At 49.2% G+C, this 18,291-nt stretch overlaps 1 protein-coding gene and 1 pseudogene across 2 annotated transcripts in view; one reads left to right on the top strand and one right to left on the bottom strand.

Moving 5' to 3' along the window:
* FBLN5 (fibulin 5) overlaps nt 1-18,291 on the bottom strand; it is a 73,273-nt gene that overhangs the window by 12,223 nt on the left and 42,759 nt on the right. For both annotated transcript variants that reach the window (XM_004475401.5, XM_058292409.2), the window contains exons 5-7: nt 11,900-12,022; nt 8,917-9,033; nt 5,188-5,307 (exon numbers count right to left, since the gene is read on the bottom strand). In XM_004475401.5, the coding sequence (XP_004475458.1) occupies nt 5,188-5,307; nt 8,917-9,033; nt 11,900-12,022 (360 nt within the window). The remainder of the gene's footprint in view (nt 1-5,187; nt 5,308-8,916; nt 9,034-11,899; nt 12,023-18,291) is intronic.
* On the top strand, nt 1,707-2,780 carry LOC139438079 (abasic site processing protein HMCES pseudogene; annotated as a pseudogene).

The raw sequence follows: 18,291 nt of genomic DNA, 5'->3' as shown, positions 1-18,291 counted from the left end.
TGCAGGTGATGATCGCAGAATACCTGGGGGTGGGGCCTAGAGGCACCTCCTCCAGCTCTCACACCCACCTGAGATGACGGCTTTCCTGCCAAGAAGCTGTCAATTTACTTTTTTGGACGCTCTCATTCCTATGAGGAAGTCCATTGATCTCTGGGACTAATAGTTAGAACATTCCTACCTGCATGGAGCTAAAATTCATCTCCATCAAACTTCCAACACCCCCTACCTCTAGCTCAACATCATCTCCTCCTTACTGATGCATTTTGTCCGGGAGGTGAATCCACCCTCCAGCTGTGACCTTCCCAAGGGGCTGAGATTTGAGGTTTTCTCCGCGGCCCAAAACTGCATTCACTGGCTCCCAGGACCAAGTCCTCCAAAGGGATACATTTAGCTTTGCCAATGATCCTCCGACTGCTCTTCTCTCCCCGTGCCAAGTTGAAAAATGATTTTGTTCCCCAAATCACAATTAAAAGGGACATATTCAGAAGACCATTATATTAAAACTTCATTGCATCAAAACCTCCTAGAAAGAGAAAACAGTGGAGTGGCATGGGGTGGGTAGGAACAATCGTCTCTCTGCTGTCAGCCTCAGACAGCCCCTCAGACAGGCAAGGCAGCCACCCCAGGCTCTAGGGGCAGACCTCCGGCCACCTTGGAACGAGCCAGAAGTTGGCCAGCACTCTGGTTGGAGAGGTGGAGATGGGGAGGGGCGCCCTGTACATGCGATTTTACAATTTGTAGGTCTGGCCATGGATGCAGGAGCAGGCTTTCCAGAAAAGCCAACTCCATCACACACAGAGCTTGGCAATGGAGACTCACTTGAGCCTCATTCGATAAGCAGGCCAAAGAAAACATGTTTTTCTTTCGTTTGTTCTTTCCCAAAAACTTGCTTTCACTAGTTTCCCCATGTGACATGTCCTCAAATTACTCTCCAACTCGCAGTCACCCAGAGACAGTGTCGGCGCAAATGAGGCTGCTTTTCCACCATCAGATAATTCCAGATGTCACCCACCTCATGCCTCTCACATCTAAGAAGGAAATGCTCCTTCCTGTCTCTCCCAGTGGCAGAATGGGAACACTGAATTTGAAAAGTTAAAACGTTCAAACCCGCTCGGTTAAGTAACATCTGCCTCTGCCATGCCTCACCACCGGCCCCCGGGAGCCCTGCAGAGTCCTAAGACTCTGGCTCCAACCCATCATGACAAAGAGAATCCTGGGTTATTTCTGTTACATTGGTGGATTCTGTTCAGACCTTATATAGAAGCAGTGGTGGCACCTGGCAATTCCTGAGAGCTTGCTACGTGTTGAGCACTGGGGTAAACGCTGCACAGGCCTCATCTTATTTCACCCCCACTTTCACCCAAGAGGAAGGTGCTCTTATTACCCACATTTTTTGGAGGAAAAATGGATGTTTAAAGAGGTTTAGGTGGCCTAACTTCACATATCACTAGGAAAGCAGTAAAACTAGGATTTGAACCCAGATCCAGCACAATGCTCTAATGCCTCCCTGAGTAATCACATTCAGGACTTAAAAATCAACAGGTTTTCAGAGTCCTGAGCTTGGGAGCTCCCATGAGCAGAGCCAGCTCCAACACAGACCAAGAGAGTAGCACCCACTCCTCCCAGCCGGATGGGATGGAAGGGTCTCTGACAGACCCCACTCTGTTTATGTTTGGGTCTGAAGTTCCCAAAACTCACTAAGGGCTATGGCTCCACCCTCTACTGCAGAGCTGAAATACAAGCCTGGCCAGGAGGACACATTAGGCCATTTTCACTCATCCACGTGAGAACCAACATCTTCAGGGTCAGCTAAGCTCAGCAAATCCATTAGGGACAAGGGAACAAGCCTAGGGGGTTCTGGTATTGCATGGAGGAGCCACACCAGCTGCAGTGACACACTGGAACTTCTGCCTCGACTGCACGTTGAGAAGGTCACAGACTCATCTGAGCGTGTCACTGCTCCCGTGCAATGGGGCTTGATCCCATCCTGGTTCAAAGAAGGTGATGTGTCCAAGTTATGGTTCAACACTATCAACTGCTGTAGTGATACCAGGATTGGGAAGCTGTCTTTCAAAGTGTCCCAGGAAAGGGAAGACACTGTGTTGTTCTAGCCGATGTCAGGAAATAAGCCAGAGGCAGCCATTCTTCATCTGCTTCCCCCAAACCCAAACAGAAAAGTCAGACAGCAAAAGTCAGGCAGACTTGAGAAGAGGGAGAAAGTTTGTGCCAACTGGAGGCTGCTGACAGTGGCTGGGATCTCCGACTGCTGGACGCCTCCATTAGGAAAAGCCCTCCTCTGTTCCTATAATCAAGTGGCTTCTTGCCAAGATGTGAAGGAATCTGCCCCAGGTTGCCTGCAGTGTTAGATGGAGAGGAGGCGGTCCCGAAACGGCTGGACTTTTGGTGAGATCTCACTCAGGAAGCCCTGAAGTTAATCCACCCCACAGAGAACACCATCTTCCATCCATTCTCCCCTGTGGTGAACAACTCCCAGAACAACACTTCCAAGTGTCTGGTTCCTGTTGACTTCTGGGGTCAAAAAGGAGCCGAAGGCAAGTGCCAGCAGCCAGAAGATGGTGCAATGGCTTGCCACAAAGTCATCCCCAAGAAAGAGTCACATGTGCCCCTGGGGTCCAGCCAGTTCCTGCAGGGTTGCCCAAGAGAGGCAGGGCAGGACTCATGGAATGACGGCTGAAGCAAAAGGAGGAGCCCCTGGCCAAGTAGCCTCACAACCAATAACCCAGGGCTTCAGAGACCAAGGCCACAGTTTGCTGCACTAAACGCTGCTGCTAACAGTTTCTTGTGTTTTTTCATGTGTGTGGGTGGTGTTGGGAATGGGCGGCGGTGTTTGCTTTGGGTTCTTTTGGACACAAGGGAGGGGGCGGTGCAGCCTTCGCTGACAGCTGTACTCGTGGGGGTGTGGCTAGGCCTGACCAGGAAACTGGGGATGGGGGGCTGCAGGGCACTGTACCTGGGCCAGACCCTTCCCCTCAGAGCTACTGGAGGCTCTCCCGGAGGCCCCTGCCCTGCTGGTGCGCTCCCAGCCCTGACCCGGTGCTCTGAGCTGAAGGACGGTTGCTGCTCATCCTTTGGGCTCGTCCATGCTTTCAGAGTTAAGTTCTTAAAAGTTCTGGGGTGGGTGTGTGTGTGTTTTTAATATTCATACGAATTTCACTTGATAAACTTCTATCTACAGTTTAAGAAAATGTTGCTAATGGGGGAGTTCTGGATTGTACCCGAAGGAACAGGCTCCGTCAAGAACAGAGGGCACTGGGGAAAAATGGAGAAGCACAGAAAGGGGGTGAGTAGGAAAGCCCAGAACTTTCCCTGCCTCACACCGTGATGCTGAGTGGCCCCATCTACAAAGCCTGCAGTAGCCAGGAGCCGCAATTAGTCCTAAGGGAAGGGGACAGCACGGAGGAGGAGCTGGCCATTAGGGGCGAGAGAGTCAACTGAAAATCCTTGCAAACCACCAAAGATGTAAGTTCCCTGAAAAGCCAAAACTGTCTTACACTTCTCCTGTGCCCCACAAAATGCCTGTAAGTACTAGGAATGGAGTCAGGAGGGGGAATTAACATGCTGTGACACAGAGGTATATTAACTGGTTTCATCTTAATGACCACCCGACGAGGGGGGATCTTTTGAACAAATGAAGAAACTAAGGCTCAGGAAATGACTTGGTCGAGAAAGTAGCAAACCCCAAAAACAGAATTTGAATTCAGCTCTGCCTGGCTCCAGAAACACCCTACCCTACTGCCTCTGCAGATGAGTAATCAACGTCTGTGGATTTGCAGGGAAGTCTGGAGAGACGGATAATCCCATCTCATAATGCTAAACCTCCCACGCCTCCTAGTTCCTTGGCCCAGATTTCCCAAGGAGTGCCATGTGGGGAACTGAAATCTAGGAAGAAAGAAGCTTTTCAGGCCTGAGAGCATTTTCTTTCTGTTTCTGGGACTGACATTTAATCCATCCAAGGCTCTGTGTAACTGCCTACTTGCTGGGTTGGCTTTCCTGGCCCCAGGGAGAGAGTGTTCATTTGTTTCAAGGAGCTCTGTCCCCAGATCTGGAAAACACTCCAGTCCCAAGTTCATTCACAAGTTTCATTCATGGCCTGGGTCAGTTCTGATTACAGTGAAACCCAAGATTGGGAAACTTTGCATTCCACAGAGCAAAAGAGTTTCACACCCTAGTATATGACCCCATTATTTTGAAAAAACACAGTGAAGTATCATAGGACTTTGTTAATTGATAATTGCTGATGATGCTAAAATTGGGTGGAATGGAATGGACTTTAGTTCAATATTTACAAAAAACAAGAAAGAAAGAACAAAATGTAAAACAACATGTATAAAACATGAAACAAATTGTACATGACTGTGTAGAAGATTCCCAGGAATAAGTATGAGTAAGCTGTGTCCCCTATTCTCAAGGGATATATAATCCAGTAATAGTTTTATAACTATCTGGGAAAATCTATTTTAACTTCTGGGGGAAAAAAAGAGGAGTGTTAATAAGAAAATTATAAAAGAGTCAACAAGCTAGTATGAGCAGAAAACCACAGGGATTGAGAAAAGGTCAGCTAAGTCACCACATCTACGTTCTCATACAAATTATTAAGATTTCATTCATTCAACCTTCATTCATTCAAGAACTATCGAGTGCATGTTCACTGTGTTCCAGGCACAGAGCTAGGCACTGCTTATTTGTAGAGCTTTTAGAAATTCACAAAGCCTGTGCAATTACATACATGATCTCATTCAACCCCCATCCCCCAACATCCCCCAAACCCTTTCTATAAGATATGCTATGATTCCTGGACCAATGCCTTCTAGAAATTCTATCTGTGCTACCCTTAGGACCTGAGTCAGTATTGGGGATGATAGGTAACTCTCAAGCCACCATGCAAAATTGGGTGGCACCTTCCCCTCCTCAGCCCCATCTCAGGCCCAGGAAGACAGCCTCTGTATTAGGGGTCAAATGACAAAGACCAGACTGCGGATGGGAGGTGAGGCTCCATCGCACTTTTCTGGGAGTCACTCATCTCTGTTCTGTGTGGTTGTGATCCCAGTGTACTGGGAAATATCCCAAACTACAGATGTGCCTGGGAAAAAAGAGGAAACACCTGTGAAGGAAGCCCTTGCCCTCCACCCGCCGCAGGTGGGAGTCACCAATGCCAAAGCCCATTACCACTGCAGTGAACACCATCTTCCTCAAGTTCATAGCCAGGGTCACAGCGACAGATGAAAGAGCCGTAGGTGTTGACGCAGGTTTGCACGCAAGGGTTCTCAGTTGCACACTCGTTCACATCTGTGGAATGCCAAAGCACATCACTGATCATTCCCACTACAAAACATCCACACTGACTAGGCAGAAAAATGCACCAGCAACAAAGTCTATTAACAGCAGGACACCAGAGGATCTTCACCCAGGACCTAGCATACTGATATCTCAGACGCCAAAGTGTTTGCTGAAGGACAAGGGTCTCTATCCACATGTTCCTTCTGGGGTGGCAAGTTGGGAAGGCAGGAAATTTAGACATGCCATATACATGATATATATGTACACGTATGCACATGCTAGTGCAGCCACTTGCCATGGGTCACCACCAGTAAGGAAGGTGGGAAATGTAGACATGCCATATACATGTATATACATGTACACATATGCACATGCTAGTGCATCCACTTGCCATGGGTCATCACCAGGAATTTACAGGCAGCACCTGCTTTTTTCCCATCACCTGCTGCATTCCATCACCGACTAGCTCTTCCCCTTCCCTGTTGACTTTGAAGTTTCAGATAAAGAACAGAAAAATTATCAAGACAATTCTGACAATAACTCTATTTATTATGCAAAAATGACTTCACTCACTTCACTCATTTAATCCTTACCACATCTCCGCTTCAGGATCATTGCCCCATTTTACAGACAAGGAAATGGGCTCAAGTAGGTTGAGGAAAGGGAAGCAGATTTGGCTCAAGTGATAGAGCGTCCGCCTACCATATGGGAGGTCCAGGGTTCACACCCAGGGCCTCCTGACCCCTGTGGTGAGCTGGCCCACGCTCAATGCTGACGCATGCAAGGAGTGCCATGCCACGCAGGGGAGCCCCATGTGCAAAGAGTGAGCCCCATAAAAGAGCTTCCCTGTGCAAAAAAAAGTGCAGCCTGCCCAGGAGTGGTGCCACACACAGGGAGAGCTGAAGTAGCAAGATGACACAACAGAAAGAGACACAGATTCCCAGTGCTGCTGACAAGAATGAAAGAAGACACAGAAGAACACACAATGAATGGACACAGAGAGCAGACAATGGGGGGGAAGGGGGAGAGAAATAAATAAAAGATAAATCTTAAAAAAAAAAAGTAGGTTGAGGAAAGGAACACAAAGAGGGAAAGGAAAATTTTTAGGAGTGAGGGATGTCATATTATCTTGAGTGTGGTGATGGTTTCATGGGTGTTTATACATGTCCAAACTCAAGAAATTGTGTGCTTTTAAGAGTGTTTCTTGTACATCAATTACACACCAATAAAGATGTGTTCAGACTTTACAGACTGAGAGATGTGCCCAAGTCTACAGCTGGACCTAGAATGAGTCAGGGATTTCTCCTCGACACCAAAGATTAATTCAGCACAGCTCATCTGGGGGGCTGGGCAGTGGGGAGGGCTTTACACTGGCACTGGCTAACCCACTTTAAGCAATCCCTCTCCCTAGCTCCATAAGCCAGTGACCAAGGTTCCAGCTGCGGCGAGGTCTTCAGTGCTCTTAAAAAGTCCAGGTAAACCTCTTGAGACTGCATAGAGATTTGAGTGTTTTCTCAGTTAGAAGCCTGCACGGTGAGTGCTCGAGAGGCTTCCCTTAACGGGGATGTCAACACCGCGCCCTCAAAGCTCCCACTTCCTGACCTCGTTAGAGCTTTCAGAGGGAAAAAAGAGCCATGCAGGGAGTGTCCAGCGAGACAGCAGTCTCCTCTGACACCCGCTGGAGTTTGGAGGCCGCCCACCCAGAAGAAGGACAGAGTGCCTCGTGGCAAGCCACCGGGTGGAAGCGAGGCCTTCTGTGAGGAGGAGGACTGGAGGGCTCCCTCGGCTTCTGGCCACACCAGAGCTGAAGTCCCACCCTCTCCCAGGTCCCGGCTGCTCCTGGAAAGCAGGAGAACCCAAAGGCTTCTGTCCCCTGGGACCCTCACTGTCCTTTCTTGCCAGCCCCAGAATCCACACATACCCCACCGTCCTTTCCAATCCCAGAAGAGGAGGCAGCATCCGCCCTCACTCGCTGGGCAGGAAGGCTGGGCACGGGGTTCCACTCTCAGTTCTGCCCCGACTGGCCTGTGTGACCTTGACCAAGATGCTTAGCTTTCAAAGTCATGATTTCTTCATCTGTGAAGCAGGATCACAAGCACCTGCCCTGCCTCCCTCACAAGGCTATTGTTGGGGTTCATCGAGATTAACGTGTGACCACGCTTCGGCGAATCTAACACGCCTGCGGTGTCAGGATTACAGAAGCGCGTGAGTAGCTAAGATCCTGTGCTGGGCCCACGGGGGCTTTGCTAACGCAATGCCCTGGGGGCCAAGTGCCCAGGCCCAGGCCTGGGTGCTGTGCCTGCTGACCTGGTGCTGTTGTGCCAACTTGGCTCTGCTGGGCATGGCTGCTGCTTTGGGTTGCTGGGTGCACCGAGCCAGCCTCTGAGCGAACACCCGGTCCAGCCCCTCCAGCCCCCGGCGTGACCCAGAGAAGCCTGCATCTGCCCCGAGCCACTGATCACAGCAGCAAGGATGCCAGGGGTCTGCTCCCTGCTCCAGCGGGAAGGAGGAGCCCCTGTCCACCTCCCAACCCAGCCTCTGCTCTCAGAAGAAAATGACCTCTCCTGGTGGGAGGCACACAGTTGAGACTTCTTGGAACAATGAGCAGAACCAGCTTTGGAGGAGAGGCGTACCAAAAAAATCCCAGATCAAACTCTTTGACGCTGATGCCTTCCTGTTTACCCAACGATTAAGATACGATTAAACTGATGGAGACATAATATCCTCCAACTGGCTGGCCAGGAGCCTGCTGCCCAGACTTCGAATGGTGTGACAAGGAAATGGGCCCTGCAAAACCTGGTGGCAGGCTCCAGACAAAGATCTCATTCTGCGTCCCTGGCACTGCCTTCACTCTGGACCTAGCAGCTGCCAGGGCCTGGAGGCTGGGGGGTGGGCGGGGGGGGCTGGCGGGCAGGGCAGGACTTGTACCAATTCCTCACGCTTTAAGTCCCCATTCACTTCCTGAGGAAAAGAACCCTTCAGATGGAAACCGCAATAGGCATGGATAGTTTGTTTTTCTTACTTATCAGCATTTGGAGTGATCATGTGAAAACCAGAAAATGCCTTTGTTTCACTCTGATTTAATGCGAGATGCTGAGTGTTGGGGAAATTACCACCACCACCACCAGACGCTTTGCTAAGTATCGGGCTCTCCTGGCACAGGTTAAAGGCAAAGCTAATAAAAAGGCATCAGAATTGCCAAGAACCCCCTACAAAGAGTGTATGTGTTTACTTTGCAATAAATTAAGGATCAGGGGCTCTTTACCGACCACCCTCTCTGGAGGATTTGAGCTTAGGCTATAGGGCATGGGAGGAAACTTGCACTTAAGCAAGCAAGCCAGCAGACACAGACAAAGAAGCAAATCCATGCGACTGTAAGCTTCCAGCTGATGGAAGACTGGTTCCAAACACAGCAACACTCAGAGCACTTTCCAAGATGGTTCACATAATCTTAGATCAGGGCTCAGGTTTCTGGAAGCAGTGGGGATGAGCAGGCAGTGGCACGGAACAGGAACACCCGTTAACAACGGAGTTTCCCGCAAGCATAAACTGTCAGGCTCCGAAGAAGACTGCGCTTATGTTTCACACTGTGTTCAAGTTATCCTTCACGTCACATACCTTGGCAAGACCTTCCATCCTCGTTGAGGGTAAAACCAGGGTTGCACGTACAGGAATAGGATCCAGGAACATTCGCACACAGCTGCTGGCAGTAGCCATAGCGACATTCATCTATGTCTGGAAACAGAAATGCAAGCCAGGTAGGCTAGGTCCCCTTCTCAATCACTGTTGCCACCACCAGTGTCGTTCCTGCCCCCCTCTTCTGAAGCAGGATCATGAAGGGAAGCAAAGGGGAACTAAAGCTAAGACAGTAACTACCAAGTGTCAGGTATGGTAATGCTCTGGATTCTCGTAGGCTCTATCTCCCTACCCATCTCCTCTACCCATCTCAGCCTCATGAACACCTGAACCTATCTTGAAAGATGTAGAAGAAAGTTCCACTTAAAGTGGAATGTTGGGTAAGATGACCTCTAAGATTTATCCAACTCTAAGATTCTATATAAACTTTTCACTGCCTAGGAAGGGCCACATTAGCTTTATGTTTAAGAGGAATCTATAGCATCATTCCAATAGGCTCCTTGCCAGCTCCATTAACAATGACAATGTCCAGCTGTCAGGAACAATGTCCAAGAGGAGCTGGGTAGCATTACTGTCTGGACACATATGAATCCAGTAACACAAGGATGCTGGAGTTCGCCTGGAATCCTTTCTTTGCATGAGAGCAGACATAAAACTCAGGATACGCAGAACTCTTCCAGGCTCCTGCTGGCCTTTCCATGGGAAGTGGCAGCACTGTGGATGAATGGATCCTTTTAGCAGAGCTGGGCAACATAAAACTTCTCCCTTAACATATATCAATCAATGGGGAGCCAGATGTCATTGGGAAAGCAATTCCCAATACCTCAAGTTGTCAAGATGAAGGACTGGAGAATTCACTCCTCTAGGATAGGGTGTCCTGAATGAACTCATCAGCCTATGTATGGGTGGAGACAGAGTCTTCCTCTACATCAGCATCTGCTAGGACCAGTTGATCCAACTGTAGCCATAACTAGTTCCTGCCTTATCCCCATATCTTCCTGGACTAATCACATTCCTTCCCTGCTACCTCAGTTCCTCTGGAATCAGGCTCTGTCTAGGGCTCTGGAGGCCAGTCCCTGGACCTAGTTTCTACTACCATCTTCCATAAAGGACCCCACCCTCACCTGACCCACTGTTGAGCTTTCCTCGGCATCTGTGCCCTGCCCTTGTGACTCTGGTATATTTCTGAGTCACAGCTACTTCTGACGTGGCCTACCCCCAACTGCCCACTGAATGCTGTGTAGCTCCTGCCTGGGAAGCTCGCTGGCTTGTCCAGCTGCTGGTCCTGGTCCTGACCTCTCCCCAAGGCAAAGGTGGGCACATCACCAAGGCCCAGGAGACAGCTGCAAGAGGAGAAGACACCCTTTTTCTAGGGTGCCCTAAAGGAAAGGCAGCCCCTGGCCCCTTCTTTCTCAGCAAAAGCAATACCTCCAAAGGTGCACAGAGTGGGTGGTAAATTGCTGTGGAACCTGGACTTTGAAAAAGAAAGAAGAGTTTGGCCAAGGAAGGGAGTGGGTTCAACCACAATTAGGAAAGGTCTTCACTTGAGACGTGAAGGAGGAGCTGGCTGTGCCATGTGGAATGACATTAGGGCACCATGAGTGTCCCTCTCAAAGCTTCATGCTCTGTGGATGAGAAAACCCTCCCAAGCTGAGAAATGTTACTGGCACCCCTCAGATTGGGAGGAGTTTTCTGGCCCTAATACAATATAATCCTGCCTGTGTATCTCTGTTGCCTATTCTCTCTAGCGCCTCTAGTGGTGGGAAAAAACCTGGACTGAGACAGGAGACAGATTCTAGACCCAACTCATTCTTTGTCCAAAACGTTCCATGAGTCTGTTTTTACCGCTATAAAAGTTGGATGAATAACACCTAACATCCCTTCCAGCTCTGAAATTTTACATATTAAGTTCCCATACAAATAACTCACTTGTACTGATCTGTTTAGGCTCAAATCAGTGGCATCAAATTTTCCATGATAGCCGAAGCTGATTAAAATGCACAAAGATTGTCATATTCACAAACGCCCGTGTGCACTCAGACCTTGGAAAGGAAAATCCAGCCAAGTCTAGTTAGCTTATCACGCCCCAGGATGCTTCGGACAGGGCTCTGAGGGTGGGCCCCACCTCAGCCTCAGTAACGAGAGATTTGGAAAGAAGAACCTTTTTTGTTTGTTTCCATGATGTTGTTGGGATTTGTTTCTCGGCTCCTCCCAGACTGACTTTCAGACAAGAGAATAGTGTCTCAGAGAATTTTAACTGGCAGGACTTTTCCAAGAAAACACGGCACAAAAATCATACCCTAGAAATAGAAATTGAAGTGACAGCTAGAGATTGCTATGAATTCATTCACTTGGCTAACCCAAAAACTAGAGTGGAAGAAAGGAAAACAGCCCTCCAGTAAAAATAAACCGAAAGATCATATAGTAGACGTCAAGTGCAAGGGACCAGTTCTCAGTTGGCAACGACTGACTCCATAGGAGGAAAAAAGCAAGACTACAGCTAGGGCTTGGGGTGGGTGAGAGGAGGGCTATGGTGGGTGTTTGGAGGAGATGATCTTAGATCAGAATCTACTGATCTGCCTTTGAGGCTTGGAACACATTTGTGACTAGAAAACAGTGGTCCCTTCTCTTAGTATTGTCTCTAACCACATCAGAATCACCCTCATCCTCTACCAGGTCCTGTCTCAGAGGAAACTTCCTGAATGCAGGAAGAAAGTTTAGGTAAAATAATATATAAGCTCCTAAAAAGTACTTGTAAAAAATATGAAGATGACCTCATGGTGATGGTGACAACTGATTTGAAAGGATAGAGACACATGTGAGCTCAATAGCCTTCTACACTCCCCCCACCAAAGAAAAACCTACAATCCTTAGACCACCCTGCTATGCCCAGCATCTCCCACAATAAATATCCCTAGTAGCCATGAATCTCCAAGAGTCCCTGTGAATGCCAGGAAGCAGTTACCTAAGCACTGGCCTTCCAGGAGCCAGTAGCCATCGGTGCAGGAACAGGTATACCCTCCTTCAGTGTTGATGCAGATCTGGGTAGGGTTGCACTGGTGGGAATCCGTTGCACACTCATCCACATCTGTAACAGAGATATATTCCAAAGAACATCACATACCTCTACCTAGAATCCTGCGGCCACCAGAGGCGGCAGTTGTTTGCTTGTCTTGATGGCAGTTGATAATGTCTCTGGGTTACCCCCAAGGAGGAAGAAGCATCTCCCTGACAGGTGCCACCAGGGGACTAGGGCAGAGCTAGTTTCCACAACAGAAATCCACAGAGGGAAATGGCCAAGAGGGAACACATCCCCTTAAGGCACCCTTCTGCCTTCCTACACCATCATCCTCTGAAAGTATATCACCATGAGAATAATCATTACTTGGGAAGCGGATGTGGCTCAAGTGATAGGGCTTCCACCTACCATACGGGAGGACCTAGGTTCGATCCCTGGGGTCTCCTGGTAAAAAAAAAAAAAAGACAAAGTATGCCTGTGTGGCGAACCAGTGCCCACGCAAGCGAGTCACACAGCTAGATGATGACGCAACAAAAGAGAGACGAAGGGGAGAGTCAAGGTGAAGCGCAGTAGAGACCAGGAACTGAGGTGGTGCAGGTGACAGGGAACTTCCCTCCCCATCACAGGTCCCCAGGATCAAATCCCAGGGAATCCTAGAGGGAGAAAAATGAGAAGAGAAGACAAAATGAGAAACAGATACAGAAGATCACATAGCAAATGGACACAGACAGCAAAAACAGTAGGCTGGGGAGGGAGGAAATAAATAAACCTTTAAAATAAATCATTACTTGACTGCGAAAGGCATTTTGCCTTGGCTCACTCATTCCTGTGTTGAACAAGGGCCTACGGTGCACCTACTGTGTGCTCAGGACTACGAAAAACACCACTGAGTAAAAGAAACGCTCCCAGCAAGCTCGTCGCCTGGTCACGTGTGTGTAGCAGCCACGCTAGTCTTTTGGCCTGATGCCCCTGCCCCTTCCTGCGGCTTCACAGAGCCCTCCTGCCTTCCAGAGCCTCTGGGGCTCCCCTCTTGCTGCCCTCTGCTCACATCGGGTCTCTTACCCCGGCCACAGACCTCATCCCCATCTGTCTAGCAGTACCTGAGGGTCCCTGCATCCAAGCTGGCCCCTTCTGCTTAACTGGGAGTTCAGAGCACAGAGACCAAGCTGCAGTCACGGTCGCATTCCCCAAGGGGTCTTGCACAGGCCCTGAACGTGGAGAGCACTCCCATCTGTTGAAACCGAAACAAATACACCCCCCCTCTTCCCTTTAGGGGAGGATACCCCAGGTCCTGTCACCATGACCTCCTGACACCACACTCTTGCCTTGACCTAAAGGAGGAGGCTTTTCTCCAAGCCTGAGGAGCCCGACTCGCCAGGCCTTTCGTCCTGTCTTCGCCTGGGCGTCTTCCTTTTGCCCCTTCATGCCTGGAGTCAGGGTTTCCTCACCTGAGCTTCTCCCCGCCTCCGCTGAAGGCACCCCTGAGCTGTTGGAATAATATGAAAAGCCGGGCAGAGCAGTGTGTCTGACACCCACATATGCTACCATATTATTCTTATAATCACCCCATAAGCGGGGACTCATGACCCCCATTTCATAGTGGGCACAACCAAGCAGAAAGAGCTGATCGGAAGCCGGCGGAGAGCGGAGAAGAGGCCTCCCAGCCGTCTGCCTCGACGCCCACCCTGTGCAGGAATGAAAGGCCACAGCGCCGGGGTCCACGCAGGGGTCGGGGAGCAGGGGGCCGGGCAGAGGAGGGAGGGCTGCCTTTTGCTGCCTTTTACCTAACCCACCCTGAAAAGGTCTGCCCCTGGACACTGCAGACTTTCTCATTGTTCAGGGATTTTGGCTTTGTGGGGTGGGGGGTGGGTATCCAGGGTCCCAAATTAAGTTCCTCGAGGACAGGGGCTTTTGGTGGCACGTGACCTTGCACACTGCGGGCACAACTGATTGAATGAAGCACTCAGCCAGGTCAACACGGCTCTCCTCGGTCACGTACCACCACCAGTCTCCCCACCTGCAACAAGCCAGCACCAACAGCGCTGACCGACGCCCCTCCCACTCCAAGTGACCAGAGATCTGGCACCGCCTGGAAGCCCCCTCCTCTCTCTAAACGTGGACAGCCTCCAAGAGCCAGGTCCCAAGGCAGCAGCGGCCTCCGCCTACCCCATGAGCTGCCCACGCTCGCGGAGACCAGCCCTGTTCTCAGCCGCAAGAGCCTCTCCTGCCTCTGCCCTTTGCCTCCCCGCCGCCCCAGCTCTGCCCACTAAGCAAAGCCGCCCGGGGAGGAGGAGGAGAACGCTTGGCCAGCGGCCATTCCCACTCAAATCCACGTTGAGCCCATGATCATAAATAATGCCACTATCGCTCAGAGTGTATTTACATTTTCTGGCAGGGAGGGAGGGATGGTGATTGTATCCTGGGAATGCTACGCCTTAATTTGTGCACTTCTCCCACCCTGAGGAGAATGAAGGGTGAGGAACACTGAAAGGGATGAACGGTCCAGCGAGCCTGGGTCCTAAGTCCCAAGTCCCTGTGTTTGTGCCCAGAAAGCTCTACAGAGGGAAACCAAACATTTGCAGGTGGAACAGACTGTACTCAGAAGGGCATATGAGGCCGCGCGCGCGCGCGTGTGTGTGTGAAATATGCAGGCCTAAAAACAAAATCTTTGAAGTTCATTTTTAAAAAACTCTACCACTTTTCCTGAGCTAATGAATTGACTCAGTTATATCCCCCACATCTGTTGAAGTTCCCGTTAAAAACAGAATTAACTTAAGCTAAATCATCTCATTGATTGTCAATAGAAAGTATATTTTCAGATTTCAATTAGTCCCTGGGGCTTTGGGGGACCCTGGCTCTTTGTATCCTCAAAGCACACCTGTTCCAATGCTATATCCAGGGGAAAGGTTCAATTAGTATTTGGTGGATAAATGAATGAACACAGGACCAAGCAACCAACAAACGCATTCAAGCCCTCAGACAAGATTTTTCTGCCAACTCGCTGGCAAGATCATTTTGGTGTGTGGGTTTTAGAAATGGCACCAAACACCAAAACCACTGTCGGATTATACACCTGACGGAGCTAAAATTCACGCTGTGGATTTCCACAAAGGGTGAAAAGATTCATCGCACGTTCCAGCTCAGAGCTGAATTGCTTACATTAAATACACTGGACTTAAATAACAGAAGGAAAAATACATCAAGCCACTCCAAGGACATTCTTTGGCAGAGACGCCTTTTCTGCATCAGTGGAAAAGTACAAGTTACAGCAACCTGAGCAAGTGTCGTGAGACTCACGTGCAAACCGTGCCTGGTATTTCCTTTCCCTTTCTGTACACTATTTTGGAATATTCTCCTAAGAGAAAAGAATGCTGGGCTCATTCAATCATTTATGCACTCACTCATTCATTCATTTGTTCTTTGCGCTCTGCAGTGGCTGGGGGCGTGTGTCCTCCCGAGCCGCCAGCTGGCATCGGGTACATCCATCTTCCAGCTCCCAGAGGCAGACTTGACTGAGGGTCCCTCTGCCGGCCTCCCCCTCCCTCCTGAGGGAGCAGCAGTCCTCCTGGGCCCCTGAAGGACTTGGCCACAGCCACCGTGGCTGGTCTCTCCCCAGGTGAGGCAATGTCCAGCCGTTGTCCAGGCAACCGGCACCTTGGCAGTTGGAGGAAATTACTCACTAACTTTTGCAGAACCTGGCAGCAGACCAAAGCCCAGCGCTGGACCTGCCCAGGGAGAAACCGTCATCCACATCGAATGGCACAGTTCTGCTGACCCATGAGGCTTCGTCCGCGCTGCTCACCCCTCCCTTCGGACATCCCCAGAATGGCCTTTAATTAAAACGTTCTTGATCAGAAACTACTGCTTACTTAGGAAAGCTGTCAAAACCATTCGCCATCATCTCCTTGCTGCTGCCCCAGGAGGCCTTGGGCTGAAGTGGCTCTCGGGCCTTAGGACAGTGAACCACACATGGGGGACTCGCGTTTAGGAGGTCACACCTTATCTATGCCTCACGTCCCCAGCCAGACAGTAAGTTTCATGTGGGCAGATGAACTAAGGCTGTGTGAATAAACGAATGTTTCCAACCCAATCCAGAGCTCTTCCCTGGAGGAACTGGCCTCAAGACATCAGGAGACAATCAGAAGTTCAACAACCCCACAATGAAACTAACCAAATCATGGCTACTGTTTTTTTTTAAAAAAGGAAAATAACAAGTATTGGAGAGAATGTGGAGAAATAGGAACACTCATACATTAGTTGGTGGGAATGTAAGATGGTGCAGCTGCTGTGAAACAGTATAGTGATCCTCAGAAAGTTAGGTATAGAATTACCATATGACCCAGCAATGCCACTTCTCGGTATATACCCAAAAGAACTGAAAGCAGGGACTTGAACAGATATTTACACACCATTGTGTTCAGAGTAGCATTACTTGCCATTGTCAAAAGGTGGAAACAACCCCAGTGCCTATCAACAAATCAATGGATAAACAAAATGTGGTATGTACACAGAAAGTGGAATATTTGGCCATGCAAAGCACTAAAGTTCAGATGCATGGGACAACATAGATGAACCTTGAAGACATCGTGTTGAGTGAAATGAGGCAGACACAAAAGGACAAACACTGTATGAGCTCAATTATATCAATAGCCAGAATATGCATATTCAAAGAGTTAGAAACTAGAATACAGGTTACCAGGAGCTGGCCAGAGGAGGGGAATGAGGAGTTAATGTTTAATTGGCATGGAGTTCCTGTTAGGGGTGATGAAAGGGTTTTGGCAATGGGTGATGGGGATGGAAGCAAAACTCTGCATATGCAATTAACAGCACTGGCTTGTAGATTCAAAAAGGGAAATTTTAGGTTGTACTTAAATTACACACACAGACAAACAAAACCATGGAACTATACGAAGCAATTAATGAACCCTAATGCAAGCAGTGTTCTAAAGTGAATAGCCTAATTATAACAATATTGCTTTGAAAACTGTAACAAAGTACCACACTAATGCAAAGTGCTAAGCACAGGGAAAACTGTGTGTGTGGGGGGCAGTATATGGGAACTCTGTGCTTTCTGCATGATGTTTCTGTAAACTTACGACAGCTCTAATAAAAAAAAATTAACAACAACAACAAAATCTCTAACCTAATCTTTCAGTCTGACTCATGGGAGGGGATAGGGAGGGGCTGCAGACCACAAAGTTTTAGCCCTTGGGGAAATAGTCTGATGAAGCAAGGGGTGGCAAGCAACCCCTCTCTTTTGCTGGCTGTCATTCTCATAGGACTTATGGGCGGTGTGCTGTTGGTTTGTGTCTATTATATATTCTTCCCCTGGGAGTGGCCTGGTTCTCAGAAAACAGCAAGTCATCCACTTTTCTCGCCCATATAAAATTAATGGTTTCCTCCCCCTGGCCATAGGGAAAGCATTTCTTAGGTCACACTCACAGCACCAAAGTTTAACACAATAAAAGACCTAAGTGCCAAGACCTCCCTAGAAAGGGCTAGTGGGTAAAAGGGAAAGAGCTTCGGGGCAGACGGAGTTGGGTGTGAATCCAGGCTCTTCCACTTCAGAACTGAGCAACGTGGAGCAAGTTCATTAGTCTCTCCGAGTTCTGCAAATTCGGACTAATGCAACCTGCCTCGGAGGTTACTGGGGAAGTTCAGAAAGTAACGTGTGCACAGGCCACTGCATCACTGCCTGGCAAATAGCAGGTGCCGAGGAACTTGTAGTTCCCTCCCTTGGTGAGGTACCGTTTCTACCAGGTGTGAAGGTCCTGGAAGTCTTGGCTTCTGCATCCTGCAGGCTGTGTCGCAGGGATCACCAGAGTCGCTGAGATGGCAGAGCTGCTGCTCAGTGGGCTGTAAGGTGTGGTTAGTTCCGTGGTTCAACCACAGTCAAAGCTAGGGACTTCCACCCCTCGAGCCCCAGCCACGTGGCGGGAGAATGGGGCAAGAGATGAAAAGGGGCAGATACTTTCTTCACAGGGTCGCAGTTTCCACCTCTGCAATTTGGCACCTGTGGGCCCACCTCTGATTCTGTAATTACAGGCATCGAAAGCCTAATGGTATGTGCGGTTTACCGAATTTCACAGCCAAATATGACATCCATGATTCTGCATTCTTCCCATGTCTTCTCTGCTCCAGTATTGTGAATAAGAGCTGACTTTGTGAGCCTGTGTACATAACCTCGGCTGAATGTCTCTGTTCTTGTGTGAGAACGGCCATCAGCCAAAGGGAAACATTCTCACTGGGTGACAGTGGGAGAAACGGTCCAAAAGTATTTGGAAGACTACACCTTTCCAAAGGCCTCCATTATTCCTTTTTTGGATACAGCAAAAATC

Source organism: Dasypus novemcinctus, chromosome 3 (genome assembly GCF_030445035.2).
Source record: "Dasypus novemcinctus isolate mDasNov1 chromosome 3, mDasNov1.1.hap2, whole genome shotgun sequence".
Classification (NCBI taxonomy): Eukaryota; Metazoa; Chordata; class Mammalia; order Cingulata; family Dasypodidae; genus Dasypus; species Dasypus novemcinctus.
Note: the sequence above shows the minus strand (reverse complement) of the source record. Positions and strands in the feature narration are given on the sequence as shown.